The sequence below is a fragment of the Xyrauchen texanus genome, chromosome 13 (assembly GCF_025860055.1).
Source record: "Xyrauchen texanus isolate HMW12.3.18 chromosome 13, RBS_HiC_50CHRs, whole genome shotgun sequence".
In the NCBI taxonomy this organism is placed as follows: Eukaryota; Metazoa; Chordata; class Actinopteri; order Cypriniformes; family Catostomidae; genus Xyrauchen; species Xyrauchen texanus.
In genome coordinates this window covers 43627503-43651565 of record NC_068288.1, presented here as the reverse complement: position 1 = coordinate 43651565, position 24063 = coordinate 43627503, and the positions used below count along the sequence as shown (strand labels likewise).

The 24063-nt window shown below is 38.0% G+C and overlaps 1 protein-coding gene across 1 annotated transcript in view; it reads left to right on the top strand.

Moving 5' to 3' along the window:
• Positions 1-11848: 11848 nt before the first annotated feature.
• The window catches only part of LOC127654421 (voltage-dependent calcium channel subunit alpha-2/delta-2-like), a 282058-nt gene continuing 269843 nt past the window's right edge, over positions 11849-24063 (top strand). Inside the window, exon 1 of the mRNA XM_052141606.1 lies at positions 11849-12065. Coding sequence (XP_051997566.1) covers positions 11950-12065 — 116 coding nt within the window. The 5' untranslated portion in view covers positions 11849-11949. The remainder of the gene's footprint in view (positions 12066-24063) is intronic.

Below are 24063 nucleotides of genomic sequence, written 5' to 3'. Positions count from 1 at the left end.
GCTGTTAATAATTTCTCTGTTCTGTATCACTGTGTTGTGTTTGTTTCATTTTTCTGTTTAGAAGATAACTGAGTCTTTAAATCTCCTTTGTAAATGCTTTACAAGGCATGAGTAGTCCTCACTTTAGATGAGCTCACAAAAATAGTTAACTGACCACTACTAAATGCTTTATAACTACCTGAATTTACTCCATTTACTTACACTTTCTAAGTGATCTTATGAACCACTGACAACACTTAAATAACTGGTTTGTAAATAATGCTATACTTCATTTAGAAATTATTAATTAATCATTAACAAAGTATGAAAATACAATTATTAAACACATTATAGATATGCTTATAAATCAAGAAAAAAGCATTTATAGCAGTATTTACAAACTGCTTATTAATGTCTATAAATGCTTTTATAAATGATGAATTAACTGTTTACTCATGCTTACTTAATGATTAATAGCGTGCAGTTATTATAAAGTGTTACCAAAATATCTACCACTAGACCATTTAAGAAGTCAGACAAAACTTTCGGATCATCAATGGATGCATTTATTAGGGGTTGAGAGAGGCTGCACAGTTTGACCAGAGGGCAGCGGGCGCACACCAGGCTGCCGGATGGTGTTGCTAAGACTTGCAATGTATAACTATTATCAGACCTGGCCTCGAGTCACGGCCCCGACTCTCCCGATTGCCACTCCGCCCTTGCTTAGTTATAATCATTTTCGTTCCGCCTCGTCCCTCGTCTCATCAACGAAAACTCGAAAACGTCTCGTCATGTTTTAGTCACCTTAGAGCCAGCCAGCCATTTTTAGCTAGTCATCGTCGCGTTATCGTCATTAAAAAAAGTGTGTCAACTTACCTCAAGTTCAGTTCTGCCACTTGGACCGGCGGCCGCCTCGGGTCTCTTCTCCTCCTGCCTCCCCTTTCTCTCTTCAACCTGCTGCTGGCCTCCATCACTTGCTAATTTTACTGAAGTGGAAGCTCCACTATAGCCACCACCAAACAACTGTGATATTTTAGCACATTTGACAGCATCTGCCTGAAGGGCTAGTTTCTTTTTTGCCCTAATTGTTTCGGCTCCTCCTTTACGTTTTTTGTTCTCCATTTTTGTTCAGCAGCAATGATATGTGATTGCTGATCCGTTGAAGGGGGAGGGTGCATCTGACCTCCTCAGCTGTAATTGGTCCAGCTCAGAGTCGATCATGACCAATTGGCCAATCCACCACCTTTAATAGTTTATACCGATGCAAAAAAAACAAAAAACTTCGGCCCACAAAAGAAGAAAAATCACCATCGGTATGCCCGATGTGCGAGTTTTATAGGCCGTTCAGACAAAAAAAATAAAAATAAAAAATGTAAGTATGTAGGCTACCGGCCTACAAAGCACGTCGGCCCACCGGGCAAATGCCCGAAATGCCCGATGGCCAGTCCAGCCCTGGTCGTCGAGGAAGGTTGAAGCCAGGAGGACATACAGACGGCTCAGCTATGAGGGCATGGTTCACAACATCAGTTGCTGCCCACTCATCACTCCATGCCCAGTTAGCTTCCAATCAGCCTGATGGGGGCACGCGAGGGATAAAGGCGGCCGATGACAACAGTTCGACAGAGAGAGAGAGAGTTTACGGGCAGCTGTCCTTCCTATGTGTGTGTGTGTCTTTTTATTTAGTTAAATATTATTTATATTGTCAAGCCGGTTCTCGCCGCCTCCTTTCCCTTAATACCTTTACACTGGTGCTGAAACCCGGGAAGTAGGAGGGATGCCCATCGCGGAGTCCTTGACACTGGCGTCCACCCAGGGGAGTGCTGCTACCATCCACTGGGGGACTGAGTAGCCTGGCCGCCGTCCACGAGGCGAGTGTGGACTGGACTCCCCGACCGCCTGGAGCGAAGGAGCCACTGCCAGGGGCGGAGGAGTGCCCTGTTGTCCCCCAGAAACGCGGAGGTGTCGAGAGGACCGCCGTCAGCGAGGGGAGGAGGGAAGTGGTAGGGCCGCTGCCAGGGGCGGAGGAGTGTCCCCACGGGTCGCCAAGAACGCGGAGGGGCAATGCCGGGAGGAGTGTAGAGCGGAGGAGGGCAGGGTCGGGCTGGAACAACGCACGCCCGGTCCCCAAACAGCCTGATGGGAGCGCGCAAGGGATAAAGGCGGCCGGTGACAGCAGTTTGACAGGGAGAGAATACCAGGCAGCTGCTCTGTGTGTTTATGTTTGTGTGATTTTGGTTAAGTTTATGATTAAACTATTATTTATATTGCCAAGCCAGTTCTCGCCTCCTCCTTGCCCATCTAAACCCTTTACACTGTCAATTATGCTGAACTTGTATCGAACCCAGAATATTTCTTTGAGCCCCAACAGCAGTGTGGGTGTCTGTACTTGGTGGAATGAGAGGTCTGTTGTCAGCGTCATTTTTCTCTTAAGCCGAACAAAGCTCTATGGGCAGAGAGAGAGAGGGGTAAAAATGGATAAAGAGAGTATAAGATAAGACAACTGTGTGTGTGGAATGCTAGTCTCTGTGTGTAGGGGTTATTTTAGTATTAGTGTGAGATGTTCTGTGCTCTGTTCCCATCTTGGAGACAGGAGCCAAAAGGTATGATTAATTTCTCTCCAAGCATGTCCTACTTGCCTGTGTCTGTGTAGGTGCATGCATGTGTTTATTTGGTTAGGTGTGTGAGCCACCCCGTCGGCACTGCCTCAGGCCATCTTGGATTATCACTACACACTTCGACATCATTTCCATGATCACTATCTGATCGCAACTGACAGGATATTTCACCACTCATGGGCTTGCAGACTGGTTTGGATCGATTGAGTTTGAATCCATTCTTCTGTGTTTTACTCCTCTCCCATCTTTCAGCTTGCCCTCCCTTCCATCTCTTCTAAGGCAGAATGTTCTGGAAGCACTCTCTGTTAGAGGGAGGTTGATTGCTGGAGGCCTGGTTTTACCTTTTTCCTTTACTTTTCTATCTTTTTCAGGAAAGAAATATCCCAAATGAGGAATATCTTTAAAGGAATATTCTGGATTCAATACAAATTAAGCTCAATCAACAGCATTTTGACTAGTCCCTACTTTTCTTTAAAAAATACAATAAAATCAAGGCTCCAGTGTGGCACTTACAATGGAAGTGAATGGGGACAATTTGTAAATGTTAAACATGTTAGCATGATTTTAGTGTGATGAAAATCACTTGCTAACTTTTCTGTGTAATGTTGTATATAATAAACATGAAAATTATCAAAATCCATGTCTTTATACCACATACTGTATATGGCATTTAAAAAGTTTAAATCACATAGATTTTTGCCTTCTTACATAAGACTTCATTGCATCTGTTGTAAACACAAGTGCATTTTAATGTCAAGTGTATTTTAAAATCTACCAAGGCAAATAGTAACATTATAGAACTGTAACTGTACATAAATATTTAGCTTTGTATTTTAGACATTATTATTATTATTTTTATTTATTTATTTTTACTTTCTCCCCAATTTGGAATTCCCAATGTGGTCCAAGTCCTCATGATGGCGTAGTGGCTTCAATCCAGGTAGCGGAGGATGAATCTCAGTTTCCTCTGTGTCTGAGACCATCAATCCACGCTTCTTATCATTTGGTTTGTTGAGACATAGCACGTGTGGAGGCTTCAGGCTATTCTCCGCAGCATCCACGCATAACTCAACACGCACCCCAACAAGGCTGGACTGAGAAGAGAAATCGGCCCAGGATTTTACATAGCAACTGGCCCAAAAGTTGTCCTTCGCTGTCCATTTCTGCATATCGTGATAATAAGATTAATAAAGTGCAGTGCTGTTTATTGATCGTGAGAGATCAAATGTTCAAAAGTCTGATTGGGGGAAGAAGCTGTCATGTAGTCGGCTGGTGCGAGTCTTGATGCTGCGATACCGCCTGCCTGATGGTAGCAGTGGGAGCAGCCCATGACTCGGGTGGCTGGAGTCTCTGATGATCCTCCGAGCTTTTTTCAAACACCGCCTGTTATATATGTCCTGGAGGGAGGGAAGCTCACCTCCGATGCACATCGCTGCACATTCGGCGTTTCGCGGCCGACCCACCGGCCTGCTCGGTTCTCCTTATGGCCAGTCCTCCCTTGATCGGCCCTAAAGTACATCGGCCCACTGGGAAAATGCCCGGTATGCCAGATTGCCAGTCCAGCCCTGCACCCCACTGAGAGTGAACCACATTATAGTGACCACGAGGAGGTTACCCCATGTGACTCTACCCTCCCTAGCAACCGGGTCAATTTGGTTGCTTAGGAGACCTGGCTGGAGTCACTCAGCATGCCCTGGATTCAAACTCGATGGTTGTCACCGTCAATACTCGCTGAGCTACCCAGGTCCCCCTTGTATTTTTGACAATTTAATTAACATAGCAACAGATCCAGTGGAAATACTGTATGTGCAGCAATGAAATGCTCAAGAAACTTACTGATGGTTGAGTGGTTGTCTTTACATTTTTTCATGCCATTAAATTTTTTTTTAAAATCCAACAATGAGAGTGAAAAAAGACTAAAAGGAACAAATCTCTACTTTTCTTTTACTTGGAATGTAAACATTATGGACACCGGCAGTATGGTTATTGTCTCTTTAAGAAGATCATGCTAGAGTGCATAAAAGAATATTGATGGCTCTTTGTGCAGTTTGTTTAGATGAGTTTAATCTTTTGAGAGCTGTAAAGTCCCATTATTTTCATACTGTGTCGTGTGGTTGCATCTTTATGATTTACATTAAGTATTCTTTTATTTTGTGACAATAAAGAATATTGTTATTACTATCGTTCTGCACTGCAAGGAATGAGGATTCAAGAGATAAACTCACTGAGATTGTGAGACTACAGTAAGTGTTGAACTTGTGATGATCTGATCCACAACCTTAAAGCCCCCTTCCCGTTCTGACATCTGGCAGGACATAGCATTCCTCCTCCAACAAGCCACCCACCCAAGCCAACAAACGAAATTCCGCTGCACACAATCCCACAAACCCACACGTCAGAGGAAATTAGTGGATACCACCACTAATTTCTCGAATCTTGCCACCCCGGGCAAAAAATCCTTGACACGCCCCTATGTAGAGACTGCATCCACTATAATACAGAAATACAATTCTGATCCCTTATAAACTGGATGATACGGACAGTTGTCAACTGTTATGCAACCCATAACTGAACGTTTATTAATCAACATGCAGATCTACCGTCCCAATATTTGACCGGCCCACCAGGATTTCTCCGGGTCTTCCTGATTAGCCACTCTGGCCCTGCCTCAATTGTTTCTCCCAGTCAGCAACGCGAGTAAATGGCGAGCTAACAGAGAATTTGCTTAATGTCAAATTAAATCTAATTTGACCCTATTTACTATTTAAAAACATGTTCCTGGTCTAATAATAAATCAGTACACATTATTTCAAAGGAAAAAAATTGATTCATCATTTTAAAAGTAACAACATTCATTTTCAGCTTACATCATCTAGGCTGCAAAGACTATTGGTTTATGTTAACCACACCCACTTTTCCATGATCTAATCACTTATTGCGGCAGTTGCGAGATAAAATGCCCTCTGTGTGGCGCTAAAAGCAGGTGACATTTTCTCCCGAACAAATGAGGTTATTAAAGTTAATGCTCTATTACAGTTGTACTTCAACAAAACTTAAAACTGTACCTCCTTACCTTAAACCTAAACCTAACCACAATTGCTAAAGCAACCACCTAATTTTATGGTGCTTCTATGACAGTTTTAGCTCAAGTGTTGACTCGTTTGCTCTTCAGGACTCGTCCTCCGGTCCTTTGCTTAGCAAGTGCAACACTCTAACAGTTGAGCTCCCGTGCAATTTGATCGTGCATGAACAAGCTTGTAAATGTAGTTCTTATGCAATGCAAATGTTAAAAAAACATTCTCGTCACAAGTCAATGCGATATAGTAAAAGTGTTTAGATGCAATAAGATAGTATTGTGTGAGGAACAGGGCGAAAAGTGTTTACAAACTGATAATCTGCTGTTTTACTCATGATTTGCGTGAAACAGTGCCCCTACTGTTGCACTACGTAAAAGCCACATACAAATTTTGCTAAAATGTTGGTGTAGCAATGTGATTCTATAAGACCAGGTTGCTATTTTAGGAGAAACATCCAATAAGAGTATCCATGAATGAGCAACCTCTGAGCAATCACATTTTCCTCTCGGCTTTCACTTTCTGTCTTTTTCCTAGTTCCTCAACACAATGTAAGACTCAATTGGGGAGAACAGAGGATCTACAGCAATGCCAAACACACACCATTGGTCTCCTCTATGCTCAGTTAAGCTGCTTGTGTGTCAGGCCTGTCTGTAGAGGAAGAAGGATCACTGCCTACTACTCATTTTCAACATTGGCCACTTCCCAGGAATCAATACTTTTCTGATGGTTGGCTGCATTTGGAAGGGGTTCCTCATTACTGTTTCTCTAAGGGACTGATGCTTAATGTGTCTAGGCAGAACAAGCTCTGCTCAACCGATTTATTCCTGTAAAAAAGACATATACATATACAGTTATAATATTACTGAGGCTGTGCAATTTGGGTAATTTCAGATTGGACTGCAACCTCACCAAGAAGTACTATGGTGGTACCATGACTATCTTCAGTGATGATGCTGAAGCACTTTCATATATGATACTGAATGATTACCATATTCATGTATTTACATGGTCCTCCAAAGTACTTCAAGGAAAAGTTTCCAATTGCCACCAAAAAAATAATAATAATAATTAATGGTAATACCATGTGTTACATCCAAGGACGTATTCATTTATTTATTTATTTATTCATTTACTTATAGTAATATAAGTATCTTCTTCTGAACCTTTGATTTACTTTATTTCTGAAAGTGTGGGCATGATTGTGTGCCCTGTGTTTGTTTTGCTTGCTGTCTCTCCTTCTCTCTCTACTCGCTCTCAGGCCTAATCATCAGCACCTGTCACTCGTTTGTGAGTGTGCCTGAGACGGAGAGTATAAGGTTGCCGTCCAGTGTTTGCAGAGGGAGACGCACTTCTCCGCTGCTCTAGATTGAACACTGTTGTTAAATTGGGCTAGTTTCTGATTTAGACACTGTAGTTGAGAGTTAGCTGTGGCTAACTGAGAGTCACTGACTTGTGTTAATGAGATCCTGAGCTCATTTCAGCTAAATACTAGGCAGAAGTTAAAGTTATTGTGTGATTGCTAACCTGTTTAGTAGTTATTGTTGTGAGGGGAGCTGTAGGGGGTGAGTGCCTTTTTCTTTGAACTCTGTTTGTCCTTGTTTCTGCATAGCAAGGGAGTTGAGGGAAGTTTGGTGTTGTTTATTTCTTTTTGGAAATAACTATAACCTAACCTTTCTTAGGTTAGTTAGGACTCCTCCCAAACTTAGTCAGTGGGTTGTTTTCTTTGTTATGTTAGGCCTTGCTCACCCCTGAGCCATTGCTCCCTGACAATGTATGTTCTGTCCTTATTTTCTTTTTTTTTGTAAATAAAATCCTTTTGTTGATATCCTCTGGTGTTGTCTTCACTCTGGGACAGAGGTTTGAAGTGTGTTCTCGCCTTTTCTTTTTTTTTGTCTCTTCGTTACCTCTCCTTTCGACCCCTAGACGGATAGGAGAACGTAACACATGTAAAGAACATACTAATACCAATAGAATTTTTGTGAGTGGGGAAAATGTACTGTGCCTTGGCACAGTACACACACAAAGAACATGGTAATTTCATGTTTATAGCATTTTGTTCAGTACACAATATCTGTTTTATTTATTTATTTGTGATGATTACTTAGAATCAATGGACAGTGTTAATGAAATGTTACTAAATGAAATCTAGTATTTTTACATTTTTATTTTTACATAGTCAATTCTATGGTTTCTCTCATCTGTCTGATCAAAAAACAGCCATTTTTATTCTCCCTTTACTTCCACATTGGATTACCAAGAAATTACAGATTAACAAAATCTCATCCAGAATAAGGGCTTGTGGTTGTGACTGTTCTGATCCTTTGTTATATCCTGTAAAAGTGCATAGAGATTTTGTCTTTGTCAATTTTGATAAAACATCAAAACAATCGTGGATATGTAGTTTGATCACAAATATTGAACGGAGCAGCTCTAATCTACACCAGCACCAGTAAATTACCAGCAACTGTGGTTGCCAAACATTTACCGTAAAAATACAGTGACCATGTTTCAGGCTTCACGGGATGTCATTTTGATGCCTGTATGTGTTATGGTTTATTACCATTTATGTTATTAAATAATATAAACTTGACACAGTAACATTCAGGAACTATAAAAATCTGCTTTTCACTTTATAATGTACTGATAATCACTGCAGTAATTGCAGAAAGGCACAGGATGACATAAAGTTCATCAATAGCAGCCCTTTCAGGAGCAATGACCAATAAACATATAGAGACAATGGGCGCAGTGTCATTTACACAATAACAAAACACCATCAGGGTAGCATGTGAAATAAAACAAAATGCAGTAAACATATACTAAACTTCATCAAATATAACACGGAAAACCCCAAAGTACATGACTGATATTAAAATAAGAACAATAATAATAATAAAAAAACTTTCCCCATAAAATATAATGAAATGTGATGAGTGATGCAGGGAATTCTGGGAATGCCCGATTATTGTTTTTTTACTGTAATTTTAACAATAATTCACCATACAATGTACATGTACTCTCTTGATAAACATAATATATATTTTTACCATTAATTATATGATAAAATTATGCTTTTTACATCCAAAAAAAACAGAATTATTTCATAATTTTACCATAAAATTAAATGTATTGTCTTGTTACATATATTGTACTTTTTTACTCTATATTTTACCGTTAACCAATAAAAAAATTCTTTAGCATTTATACAGTCATTTACCGTGAAGGTTATGGACATTTTTTACAGTGTAGTCCCCTATCTATAACACCTAAAATATAAATATGTGGTGGGACGATATGGTTATCTCGTAATTCAGTTTGATGTATGATGTAAGGTTTACGATTCTATTTAATTTTGATTCAATGTAACACTTAAATAAAATTGTTTACTTTTTAGAAAAATGTTTGAGCAAAATGCACATTAAAATGTCTCATCAGAATAAACCCCTTTTATTCAAAGTATAAATACTCAAAGTTTAAATAATAAGAGTTGATTATTTACATTTCTCAATAAGAAAAGATCATAAATAAAAGTTCACTACACCGTAATAATGAAGATTCCTGAGAAATGCAAGCTTGTAGTACCACCTGTTTACTCCAGGGGGCAGTAAGTGAAATTTCAGCTGTATGAACAACGCACAGTTTATGCAGTGAAGAAAACAACCATCCGGCAGACAGAAGAATGCGTTACGTTCTTGCGTTCAAAACACTTGATGGAGCACAAATACGAACTTTAAGGAATCTCAAGATGTGTTTTAAGTATTAAACTATATTTAACTTGACACAGTGACCTAAACATTTTATGTTTATGATGCAACGCACCCGAGACACTACACAAGCATGTGTGATGCAGGTGTACATTGACGGGCCGGGGCGAATTCAAAACTGCATTTTTTGCATCCTTGATAGGCACTCCTGCGGGAGGGGATGTCACTCGAAAGCTTGCTCAAAATGAAAGTGTGAAAACCTTTTTAGCAACTACCAGAAATCTTACAAACAAATAAATGTATTAATTACAAACAGAGGCAGAAGGGAATTGAAAATGAGTGGAAAGGAATTTATCAGACACCGGCAACATAAATCATGATGCAATTATCAATCATGCCATACACACTTGGGAAATAATGCCAAACGGAGTGTGTATAGAAAGCGAGAGAGGCTGACAACGTGTTTTGTCTGCTCTGATCAATATTGAATCAAGGGCACACGAGACACCATGTTTGAGGAAGAGGCAGTGTGTTGTTTGTCCCTTTCCAATCGGACTATGAGATAACATACACGTGATGCAACAGACCTGAAGGACGGCGTGTTTTAGCTAGAACAGACGACAAGAGAATCAAGGAACAAGTGAATTTAGGAATTCTCACATGATTAAATTAATTATGGCTTTATGCTCAACGTGCACAGATAACAAAGTCTATGTTTACCTGTTGGACCATTCGTGCATTGATGGAAATGTTGTCTTTATAGATGGAGTAATTCAGGGGCTTGTTGATGGTGAGGGATTCAATTAGGAGTATAAAATCTTTGCTGACAGTTTTATGGAAAAGTAGACATTAGTAATATGGACAAAATATTTTAAAGTAACTACAGAAATTTGAATGCAAGGCAAATTACACACTCTAAATATTAAAGAGGTGCCATAAACCCACAGAGTATGTGTGAGTGAGATTTTATAATTCACATTTGTTTGGACAATCTAAAGACACTGAAGCCTTTTTTTTCTCAGTTTCAGTGCTGCTGTAGTTACAGCATTTCAGCATTGCAGGGCAGCATATGCTTCGTATATTTTCATAAATGGAAATTACATACAGGGGCCCTCAAAAGTATACAAAAGCATTTAAAATAATCATCATTGCATTATCATGGAACATGTAAATATAAGCATGGTAATACCATGGTACGTTCTTTGTTAGGGGTGTCGTGTTTCAGCAAGTATAAATGAACAAAGTCTGTTTGGATTTGGTGAGAAAGGACTTAAAGAATATCATGGTACTATTATTGTACTGTAAATGTCCAAAAAACACGGTAATACTATGGTACCATATCCATAAACATGGTAATATCATGCTATTTCTGTTCATGGCTGATTTGATTTGGTGAAAAAGAACTTAAAAAAGAAATGTATTGGTACTATCATTGTACGTGTCCAAAAATACATGGCATTACTATGGTGCAATATTGAAAAAAAATTAGTTATACCATGTTATTTTTGTTAATGGCAGATTGGGTTTGGTGAGAATGGACTTAAAACATGGTACTATCATTGTACTTGTCCAAAAAACATGGCATTACCATGTTCAAAACATCTCCAAAAACATTATGATAACATGGTACTTTCCAGTTAGTAGCATTGTGTTTCAACAAGTATAAATGGACAGATTCGGTTTGGATTTGATTAGGAGACATACCCTGGTACCATGTCCAAAAACATCATAATACCATGGACAATTTTTTTAGGGGAAGCAATAGATCATAATCCATATTATAAATAATTATAATAAATAAGTCTTATTAAGTTAAGTTATATTACTGTTAAGTCTTATTTATTGAGAATAGTTTGTATAACGGTTGAAGTAGGTCGACTCTAGGCGCGCGCCCCCGTCTGTCGCTTTCCCATCGCATGCTCTGTTTGATAAAAGAGAGTGCATGATAGGGTCTCCTTATTTATGTATATGTTCATATTGTCTTGTTAAATGCTTATTTTATTTTATATTGTATTTAAAAAATTATATATTTTTATTAATTACCTGACACCTTATTTTAACTATGTTATTGTTACAGATTTATTATTATTATTTGTCTTGTCATTATCGGTGTATTAATGCTTTGGCAATATTGTATGTTTAAACACAATCATGCCAATAAAGTACTTTAAAATTAAATTAAATTGAGAGAGAGAGAGAGAGAGAGAGAGAGAGTGTGTGTGAGTGAGAGCGCACGAGAGTGAGCGAGTGTGTGTGTGAGAGAGAGTGAGAGAGCGATAGAGAGCACACGAGAGTGTGCGAGAGAGAGTGAGAGAGAGCGCGAGCGAGCGAGCGAGCAAATAAGGCTCAGCGCCAGTGGCAACAGCACCGTCAACGCATCTGCGCGTCTCCGACTGAACTGCCTTTTCTCGGGCCGATCATTCCCCTCAGCCTCTTTACCGTTTGAGATTTAACAGCGCCTTTGGATCTTAACGAGCCTGCGCACGACCTCCGCTTCGAGAGCTCGCGCGTCAGCCGCATCTGAGTGACTACCGGTTCCGTTTATATCCCAGTTTCTTGAATTTTTAATGGAAAATGGCGATGTTTCCTCAGTCCGCCTGTGTGTTCTGCCTCCTCGCCGTCCAAACTGTGCTGCTCCTCAGCGTCTCTTCACCAGGAACGGCGACACTCCGGTTTCCTCAGCACTACACGTAAGTACCTCAGGAAACGCGAGCGCGGAATGTTTCGTCCCAGTTTCGTGAGATGCTCAATATATTATATCCGTTTTACGCGAGCAGCTTTGCGTTGACAGTTTACCTCAGTATCGCTCCTCGCGCATCTGTCTTAATTCCTGTCATCGTACATATTTATGGCGTTCTGCTCAATTGTTTACCATTATTAACAAGGAGGTTAGCCGTTCAATTATTGATTAACCGAGGCGTGACAGGAGAACGGCGCTACTTGGTGCTTCACCATGGACACATTTATAGCTGTAGTTCGTGTTTTGGCTGTCAAATTACCGAGCGTGGATACGGTAACGGCGTGAGACTCTTCCACGCGTTTGAACGCTCCTACTTTTTGACAGAGGACTGACGCAAGTACACAAACGCTTTCATAACGCGTCGAACGCAACACGTATTTATAGACTATTCTATTATTGGATGGCATATAGATACCGGGTTTCCACAGTAATGGAAAAGCTGGAAATATGCGAGAATTATCCAAATGTGATTTCCATTTCCAGTCGACGTACATTTTTTTTTCTAGCTATGCTCAACTCTAGAAATTGGCTAGAAATAATCACGAACAGCTGGAAAAGTCATGTAAATTAATTGGTCAGGTGTGGAAACTCTGTTGATTAAATAATTTTTTCTGAACATGTTTTAAGAAGTAAGGTAGTGTTTTTTTTTATCAGTGAAATTGTACTCTTAAAAACAACTTTAATGTTTAAAGTGTCGTTTACAGGTTGTAGATGCAATACTGTGACAATGATGACAGTTGACCTTAACAGTATTATGTGTCTGTTGCAATCACACGTTTGATATTGATTATTAGTCATAAACGAGTCAAGGTAACTGCAGGAAAATTGTGTTGCTCAGAATCAGAGGTTACCAGTGGCGTAGGGGTTATTTTAAAAGTGGGGGGACACAGCTGTCAGTAGGTGGCTCGCAAAGACCCAACACTTAGTGCAGTATTAATATATAAGTATGATATACTGTAAGTATTATATTAATATATATGCATTATTTACTTTTAATATGTGTAGTATTTTAAAGATTCAAGTATTGCAAAATAACTGCAAAATGTAGCAAAATTAGTTAGAAAAACACAGGGCTTCTTGTGGAGCACGGGCTTCTTTTTTGAACATGACAATAAAAGACTGAGCACAAGCTGGCCCTGAATAATTTAATCAATTACAATAATGACATTTGTGCATGTGCACAGTTTTATTTTTACTCCATGCTTGTGCATTGTGTGATTTAAATGTTTTGACTACATTCACCAAAATTTGTTCAGGTCCATTTAATGATTCAGTGACCATTTCTGGTGATGCCAGAAGGTGGTGACAAATGAGCGTCTAGTATGATATGAGTTAGTCACTGAATCAACGATCAAAAGAAAAAAACTTCAAAATTTGAATATCTGACCTACAAAGAAATTTTATTAGAGGTATCAAGCATTATAAGAACAAACCAAATCTATCATTTCCCTACAGTTTGTGAGCTGCTGAGAATTGCATTTATCAAAAGACAACAATAATAGTCTTATAATAATTATAAGTTTCAAAAAGTGTCTGCATATCTATTCCCTTCAGTAAAATGCTCTAAGAACACAGCAGATCTATCTTTTTTCCTACAGTTTGTTGACTGCACACCAACATAGGAGGTAAAAAACAGGAGCTGATATTATAAATAGCTTTACATATTTAACACAGATCTTGTAATCTGCTTAAATTGGTAAAAACAGCCAATCAAACTATTACCTCACAAACATAATGTAAAAAGAACTTAATGAAGGCTCATGCGCTGCTAGAAACTCCACTTACAATGCGTGCTTAGAAGAAGGATTTCCCTTTGTTTTTATCTGCTCTGCATTTCACCAAATGCTGCCAATCAAGAACAATATGCTGGGAAAAAAATCTCATTTGTGTGTTCCTCAATAGATTATTCATTTAGATCAACATCATCATGAATAAATGAGCATTGTTGAAAGCAACTTTATAGAAATGAACAGAGTCGTGTTGACTAGACTGTCTGACTGATAGTCTGTTAAGTAAGGGTTATTTCGGCTCATGAAACTCACTTGTAATTGGCTAAATGGTCGCTCAATCAGCCCAAAGTAATAAAATGCAAAGAGTATTGCAAACAAATCCACCATTTGGACTCGGTATGGGTTTAGATTGCTACGTCCTTGGAGGTTGCTTTTTCATAGCTCAAGAGACAAAGTATTTATTTTTTTAACTGTTTGCCTCTGATGATTATCCAAAAATGCCTTGAGAAATAAAAACACAAAGGAGACAACGGTTGACATATAGTAAGAGTATAGAGCTAAAATGATTGTTGACAGCTTAACTCCGATAATTTGGACTTGGAAGGATATAGTGAGAAAAGAGTTCATACTTATATTACTGACTTTTGCAGACGTTTTGGTATCTCTGCAAATCTGAACACTGTTTGAGACATTGTTGAGATCTCTTCTGAAATTAGAGGAGACATGTGAGATAAATTGGAAAGAAAAACCTTCATTTGCTGTCCGTTTCATCTCATTGCTGTCGAGAAAAATCAGTTGAGATGTTAAAGAGATCTCCTATGGGATATTCCTTTCCTGTGGGCATCAATCCATTTTTATTTCTTGTATTGTAAAAGTTGTATAATTGCACCGCTTCCAAAAAAAGCCAAAAAAGCTGTAGTAGATACCTATTGAATGATAAAGTCTCTAAATGATTTCATACTGTGCACATTCCCATTCATGAAGTTTAGAAGTGGTTTAAAATCTCATTTGAAGTGCCCCGTTTAAACAGCATGGATTCCTCAATTCCGTATTTGCCTTTAGGGGATGTAAAACATCTGAATTTTGGATTGTAGCATACTCTGGCTCCACTAGATCAAGAGTGTTGGGTCCATGCCAGTTGTGCGCTCATATGCAGGGGCAGATCTAGAATTTTTTTTCACAAGGTGACAAGGGGATGGCATGCAGACTATTAGGGGTGACAACACCAAAGCAAGTGCCCATGCATAATTCTTATGGATCAAGGTACCAAGCTTCATTGCAACAAGTACTAGTTCATTAATTGGAGTCACTATCAAATTATAAATATCCATGAATTTGCAATACAATTGCATTTCCACAGGAACCACACATAGTAAACATTTTGCAATTGATTGCCAACATAAAAAATCTCCAGAGTACCAAGACATTGTCTATTAAACACATTAAAAATTGTAAATGTTCCTTAGCTTGTCATAAAACTGGCAATCTGGAATAAATGTCACCAGATTATGCAGGCCAAATTGTTTTATTGTTAAGTGTACCCATGGATGGAGAGTGCATGCATACCCAATGTTATTCTACTAATAAAATACAACTTTGTAACAGCTGGAATATGCCATTTGAAAGGGAACATTAACACAAAGTTAATTTTAAATAAAAATAAACTCAAGGAAAACTGTACGAGTGGCAGTGCTGCGAAACACATGAATGTTAATTATTTTATGCACAATAAAATATTTTTTTAAATCAGTGATTCTCAACTAGGGGGTCGGGACCCACTAGGGGGCCTCAGCACACTTCCAAGGGGGCCTAAAGATCTCTTAAAATTATTTAAAATATGATAGATTATTACTATATTTATATATAATTAAACTTACTGAAAATGTTACAAATATGTAATAACTCCCTTCAATGGCTTTTTACGAAGAATATACTGTTCTAAACATTTCTGGAATCATAAGTTTTAAGGAAATATCTTATATTATAAATATCTAATAGCCTACATGGGGGCCTTCGAATATTTTCTCAGACAATGGGGGCCTTTGGAGTCAAAAAGGTTGAGAACCACCATTTTGAATTACCTATTTTGATAAACAGTCATTCTTAATGACCGATTCAAGCTCTCAAATAGATATTTCACATAATATGGTAATTTCATCTCTACATCTGCAACTATCAGTCTTGGGATTTTGTTAGTCAGTAGATGAATACATAGATCAGCAATTTAATCAAGAACATGACCGATTAGTCTAGTGCTTACTTCTTGCATCTAGTTTTTAAAGGTTCTGGTTTATAATTCACCCAAATATAACCTTTTATTGTAATAAACAAGATTACATCTGTATGTCAGTGGATGGGTGTTACACTTTAAAAAATGCAATAAAAGATGCAGGGAGATGAGAGTAGTGGAAACACAGACGTATTTATTGACCGTTCTGTATTTGAAAAAACAGCTAACTCTGAAGTTCCGACAGCGACAACCATAAACTCTTTGCTCCAGCAGCAGGAATCTGCATGAAAGCATCAGTGACCAAAATGGCACAGCTCACGTACACCTGTCTCCCATCACACAAACCAGCCATGGAACACTCAATATATATAGGAAGGAAACACTGTGCCCGGTGCTTCCCATTAACAATCAGCTCACCTGGTTACCCCACACCTGAGAGCGATTAAGAGAGAGGGAGATAAAGACAAAACACATGCTCTACATACACATAAACAATACGGCCAAGAAGGCAATCACAATGGGGACACGGAAAAGAGCGTGAGCTGCAGAAAAAAACTGCTGAAACTAAACGACACTGATAACAGCCACAACGAACATTTATCATTAAATTCAAACAAACACATTCTAGTGCTGGATCGCCAATCAAAACATACACAGATCAGATGAAATAGAAACTCTTGCTCAAGACCTGGAGCTGTTTCATCTGGATTATACACATACCTGACGAAAGCTATTTCAGAATGTGCTGAGGACATGCATTTCTAATTTTAGAAATTAATCTCTTACCTCTTTTTCTCCATTTAATTGTCCATTTTGTTGTTAAGAAATAAACTCAAAAAACCAAAGCTGTGAGTACCCAAACACTGCACTGCACATGTGCTGCAGCAGCAAGTACGCGATTGGCTGCTGCTGTAACCCATTATGCCATTGGCCGCTTTTTTAATCTATCACTCAATTGACCAATGGTATACATTAACGTGATTGGCTGCCGCTGTAATCAATCACACGATTAGTCTGTGTAGTCATTTGTGCATCCGGTGAGAGTTGAGGCAGTTCGACATCGACAAACCTCTACACAATGTCAACATCTTACATTTATATTTTATAAATTCTCTGCCAGATGGGGTGGCATTTGCCACCCTGGTAGATCCGCCCCTGCTCGTATGGGCCGGGGCAGAGGCTGGATTTGTCCGATCTGTGCCCACACATGCCAGTCCTTTTATAGTGGATTAGCTTGTCTCACATGGTGTATGAAATCATAGAATTTTGATGCTGTTTATGTAAGGCTTTATGTAATATGAGATGAAGTTGTTTGTGGTAACATTGTTTACCATTGCAGTTTTAAAAAATGTGTTATTTAATATTTTATTTGTTATAGTGATAACATTTTGTAATGCATCCCAAATGCAGCTTTGCTCGGATAAAAATTTCAATAACTTTCATATGATTTTAAAAATAGAACCGTGTTTATAGTTTGCCCAGTATTTTATATTGTCTCTGAATTTCAAATGTAATTGATAAGGGCATATTATTCCATGCTTAGCACGACAGTAATTAACCTAGGCCTTGAAATAATTTCTGCCTTCCTCTGGAACGAGAATGATATCATGCATTTAAAAAGATTGCTTTACTTTACAAACAGCGCGGCATATGTAATCTGTCAACCTTGATAAGCGACGTCTATCAACCTGTCAAACGCACAGAGGTGTTGCAGAAGAAAGAAAAATAGGCTGTCTGGATGGTCTTAAATGGCTAAATTGTATATCAGGCTGTTTTTCAACCCTTGTATGGTTAACTGATATTCTTGCTAATATGGTGATAGAGAATATCTTTTGCACTCTCTTTTGTGTGTTTTCTGCTTGCAGGGCTGCGGTTCACAGTAGTCAGGGAGATTTGTATTGCTCATTTTACGCGGTGCTTTAAGCCTTGAGACCTAACCCTTTTTACTAAAGCCAGTGAGTTAGAAAGCATGACCACAATCTAGAAGGATTTAACAAAGGCAAGGAAATCAATCAATAACCAAACAGAATCATGGCTACTAACGGTCCTGCTTAAACCTTTTGCATTGAGGGTATATTTGATCTTTGTAAGTAATTTATAGACCATATATCCTCCAAAAGGAAACAGTTTCAAATATTTTTGCCACAATTCAGGGATTTCAAGGCTCTGTTCCACAAACCTAGTGAGCTGCCTGTGTAGGTTGCATTTGAAAGGAATATTAGAGCATTTGTTGCATAATGTTGATTTCCTCAAATACTAATTTCGATTCATCCCTTCTTTTCTTTAAAAAAAAGAGATAAAATCTGGGTTATAGTTAGGCACCTACAGTGGAAGTAAATGGGGCCTGTAGGTACTGTTGAGCATTTCAAATCGGCCACTTCAATTGAAACCATTTCTGTTGAGATGGGCAACTCACTACATTTTGGAACAAAACCTAAATGTCAAGGTCTTGAAAATCCTCCTTGATTTACAATCAGCAGCCACTGAGGTGGATGCTTGCTTTTTGTGTAGGTTGTATACAGGTCAACTAAAAATTCTGTTTTATGATAACATTTAAGGATGTTTTGTGCAAGATGAGTAATGTGGGACATGTGTTCTTGTGGTAATGATTACCGTCAGTCATGCAGTGCAGTTCGCTATTTAATGGCTAAATGACTCAGCATATAAATAATTAATCCAGAGACGAAAGTAACCTCTACCTAGTTACGCAACCCAAGTCCCATGTCTTCTTTCATCCATTTGTCTTCATCAACTTCTTAGTCTTTCTGAATTAGAGGTCAGTTTTGTGTTTTCCAACAGATCTATGCATTAGATTCAGGGTGTCGATTGCGTTCAGAAATAGTTACTTGAAGGTGAAGTATCTAATTTCTGTGCCACTGGTGAGTTCAAACAATATGGCAAAAATAGTGACTATTTTCAAATGTGTTTCCCTGAAAACTCCCCCAGTCTGCCATTGGTCGTTAAGGCAGTTACTTTAGTCCCACCCCAAACTAATGCCACTGGTTAAGCTTCGGCCGCAGTCTTAGACCTGAACACAGCAATACAGGACATTTTGATTTGTTTTCTGATAAGTAATGCTGCAGATAATTAGTCTAGGGAATCAACAACTTTAAAGGGACAGGCTTATTTATTAATAACAAAGTATTTAGCCTTTTATGAGATTATACAAAAATATGCCTTATCAACAATGTTCGGAATTGATGCAGTTTTGGAGATAATAAAGCCACAGGGCTCAAACTAAGATGCATGTTGATGTTGCATTAAATGTGTTTTTCAGTGTAGCAAATAAGAATTTTGTTAGGTGGGCACCAACAGAAAATATATTTTAATTACATTTCTTTGGCACTTCTCAGTTGAAGTTTTGTTTGTCATTGTAATGCGCTCTCCATGGTGCTGAAAACCATATGTACATCTGTACTGGGAACTGCGTATGCTAATGCATCAAAGACAGGAATTTCATACAAATGGAAAGCAAACATACAAAAAATATGAAAAAAGTTTTTTCAAGAATATCCTTAGTAGGTTCTGAGATGCAATAGCACTCAAACAAAGAATGTAGGCCCTCTTTTTGCTTTTAGTTGAAGTCATGGCCAATACACTGTAAATGTGTGGTTTGGTTATGATTATAACTTGTGATTCATAGACAACAACTAATCGAGAAAAAGTTGGTTTCTTAAATCAGTGTCATAGATTTTCACATTTTACTCCACAAATGATAGCTGATTACACAGAATGATAACAACTTATTTAGTGATCCCTTTGCAAGGCATTTGATATCATTGTCAGTTCATATTAACAGGATGTACTGTAGCTTCAAAGGTGAATATCAACTTTCACGTTTTTATATTGTACACATAAAACACAGTAAAGTGATCTACAGTATCCTAGTTTGATGAATCGGTCTTCTCTTGCATAAAACACAAGTTTGCTAGTGTTTTAATTGTTTCCAAGTCTTTGCTTTTACAAAGCTGCCTTTCTGTTACATGTACTGCTGTTGAAAACTAAATTTGGTGGCTTTATAAAGCTCTTAGAATATCTTTCAATATTGTTTTTTCAAAGGGGCCTTCACGCTGTTAAGCAAGGCATTCTCTATGATAGACAGGCAGAAAAAAAGTGGAATATGAGATGAAAGATTTTTAAAGAGAAGCTCTCAAAAGGAACAAAAATGTGCAGGAAAATTAATTGGCACATAAATGTAAAAACATATTCCCATTTACTGTACATGCATCCAAATACCGAAAAGTATACTTTACTATGGCCTAGCACATTGTGTATAGCCTGTGAGAGTATGAAAAGAGCAAGCATTCAAGATGCACGCACGGGTTGGTGGTGTTGTCATTAGCAGTTAGCATCAGTAGACCCTGAGACACATCCCTCACTCTCAAAACCTTTGTTACTCCTTCCGTTAATAGCTGGCCTTTTCTAGGTTGACATGCTTCACTCTCAAAGAATTTATTACGGCCTTATTGTGAATCTTTAGTTACTAGTTGTATCATCTAAAAAGGATGCCTGTTTAATTTGACAAGCTGCTCATTTGTGCATCTGTCAGTACCAAATGCTAAACAACAGGAAACTCTGTCTCTGTTGGCTTAGCTTCCTGTATTTGCATTAGGAGTTTCTGAGGTCATAGTACTTATAATAATAGGGTTTGGCATAGTTTAGTTAATTACTTTGGACACCATGAAATGTGAGGATAAACAGGACATTGAGGCAGAGACTTGGCAGTCATAGAAAAAATTAATGGGAAGTCTGCCTAGTGTTTAGTGCAAATACTGACACTTTGAACTGTGATGCTTATACAGATGACATGAGTTTGATTTGGGGTGGTGTTATTTACTGAACCTATTTTTATCAGTAAAATGTGCAAAAAAGCAAGGAAATAAAATGAGTTTTTCCCTTATTGTCAATATAGTCTTTACCACAATCCTTACTCTAGAATGTACATATTCGTTAGATGGACCACTGGCCTGCTCTGTTCTCCTTATGTCCAGTCCTCCCCTGATCGGCCCCAAAGTGCGTAGGCCCACCGAGAAAATGCCCGGTATGCCAGATTACCAGCATTGGTCCAAGTAGATGCAAGTTGTTTCTTTATGAAGCTGTGCTTTAGTGTGTCTCCTTTTTAGTCTCCTACATTATCACTAATCTCTCCTTCTATGTCATTCAAACAAAGCTGACATTTCACGTTGGCATTTTTTTATTCTGTGCTATCATTAAATGACAAATGACCATGTCTTTCTGCTGATAAAAGAGATAGACTGGGAGAGGATTGTGTTTTTACCAGCTGAGTGAACAGTGGTAATACAGAAAGTTAATACAGTATGTGAAATCTCTGTCCTCACTGGACTATTTGTGGTTTTCTTAGTATTGAATAAACTTGCGATTGTGTTTGAATGAGCCATTAATGCAGTCTTATAGTTGAAAATGTATTAGCGTTTTTTACTGACTTCAGTGTAATTTGAGATGTTGGTGCTAAAAGCCCGTAATGCACGTGGATATTTAACAGTTAGTCCATTAATTGGCCACCTTCACAAACCAGCACAATAATGTTTTCAGTTTATCTGGAGTGCTCAATACGGGTCTGTTCATACATATTTTGGTTACATTTAAGTGTGGATTCTACAACCAAATTTTCACAATCGTGTCAAATCAGAATTTTGTGTGTGAGTTTGGTTGATACATGTCCATCATGTTATTGACATAAGTATCCAGACAATTAAGCCACACTTTTCCACACATATTTCCACACCTTTTAGAAAAGTTGTGTTAAGTTTAAAATGATTTAACATCATATACAGTAAATTGTTCTCAATGAAAATGAAAGGGGAACTGACATCATTCATCCATTAAATTTCACCTTGGGAATAGATGCTTAAATGTCAGCGTAAAATGGCTCAGAAAATTGTCTAGCATTTTTTGTTTGCCGTCATCCACTTTGTTTGATATTTTGTTATCTATTAATACATTCTTTCTGGGTGGTTGCTTAAGTCCCTTGGCTCAGGTCCCTTCTTCAACGTGAGTCTGTGGGATGTTTTCCCCCTCCCTTTTTAGCATTTTATCAGGCAAAAATCATCAGACCGCTTTGAAAAGTAACAGCACACCTCTCCTCAAAACAAGCCACACATTTTGAGGTATCATTCATGTCCAAAATGTTAAGTTTAATACTAAGAGTTATATAACCATGCCTATGAGCAATATCCTCATATCTAAGAGGATGAAAGCAACAGGAGTGAATAGCATTAAGGCCTTAAAAAAAAAGCAATACAAAGTTTAGTATTGTTATCTGTAAATTTAAAATGGCAGACTTTTTTTGGTGAAATATGTACAGTATATGCAATGATTGACACTCTTAGAAAATAAACTATGAAAACACATTTTTCTAGAAGTCCACTGGGCTTAAAATGTGCATAGTTGAAGAAATACCCAAATATGTTCCTCCTTGCATGTAGCTGTGTGAATTCACCTATTGAGATAGATCAGTGTACTTTCGTGTGAGTAGGTATCTAGTATCTTGTTGAAGACAGCATCTTCTTACCTTCCCACATGTTAGGAGCTTTTGGAGCTGTGCAGAGATATACAGCCCTGATCTCCAGACATTTGATTGCTTCATTCAGGGTTTGGCTCAGTTTGCTTTGTTGTGGCTGCTTAGAGAGCCACTTCTGTCAGAACCGGCCGTTCTTTATTCAACTCCTTAAACATCCTCTCTTACCTGCCAACAGCAGAGCAGCCTACTGCCAGAGAGAAAGGAAGAGAGGATGGGAGATGTGAAAGAAGGAGAGATTAGAAAGGAAACATGCATTTAAAATGGTCCCAATTTACTTTTTAAATATACTGTACATTCCTGGTCTTACATATTATTTCTAAAGAAAAAGAAATGTTTGTATTTGTTATGCCTCTAAATCTTTGATGTGACCAAGACCGGAAATTCTGTTATCCAAAAGCCAAATAGCTATTTAGACATAATTTTAGGCTGTGGTTTTAAGCATTGCAGTCTTAAATCTTGCTAATCACTAATGCAGTAATTTAATGGCGGTTTACGTTATTGTTCCTTCAAAACACTAAGGTTACGGTTATAATAAAACAACAATAGATTTGGAAAATAACATCGAGGTGATGACATTGACCATTAGCTTTTACATCCCGGTCAAAAAGAATACTCAGAAGTGGGTGCCAGCTGTGTTTCCATAGAGGAGTGGGTGATTTCTCATGATATCTGTTAAGAAAAAAATAATATTTTGCATAAAGTCAAGGCATCATTTAGGACCATTACAAGTTTTTTAAATTAATTTATTTTTTGCATTCTGACATTATTCATAGGACAGTTAAGCACAATTCTCTTTACCGTAATGCGACCAGATGTTCCACTTTTTACTATTAGCATTGTTTTCAATGATGATTCTGATTTCTGTAACACATTAATTGTTTTTACTGTATTACAGTAAAAAAAAGCTGCTGTTGTACAATAAAAAAAAATGTAAATATAAAATCAACTAAATTAGCAAGTAGCACCAAGGGAGTACCACTATAGCAAGGATTCGTTTTTCCACATTACAGTAATGAGAATATCATAATGAGCATAACTCAAGAAAATAATGGAAAATGTGATTTCAGAGAGAACACACATCCTCATATACTGTACACTTTTCAGAAATGATATATTTTATTTTAAAAGCGCATTATATTCTATGCTAATAAAAATGCTGGGCTCAGTCATTCATATCAAGAAGATAAGAATGCTCACTCAGTAAAGCACACTCACATGCACAGGATTTCTTTGGGGGGCTATTTTAAGGCTGTGTAACACAGATAAGGGTTATTTCTGACCCCGGGCCGTGGTTGCAAATCTCTGACCATTAGGCTTGAGCAGATAAAACTGTTATAGGGTTTCTGTGACAACACTGATATTCCCCTGTAATGTTTTCCTTTAGTTTCATACACACTAAATGGAATAGTTAAAGGAATAGTCCACCCAAAAGGAACAATTCTGAAAT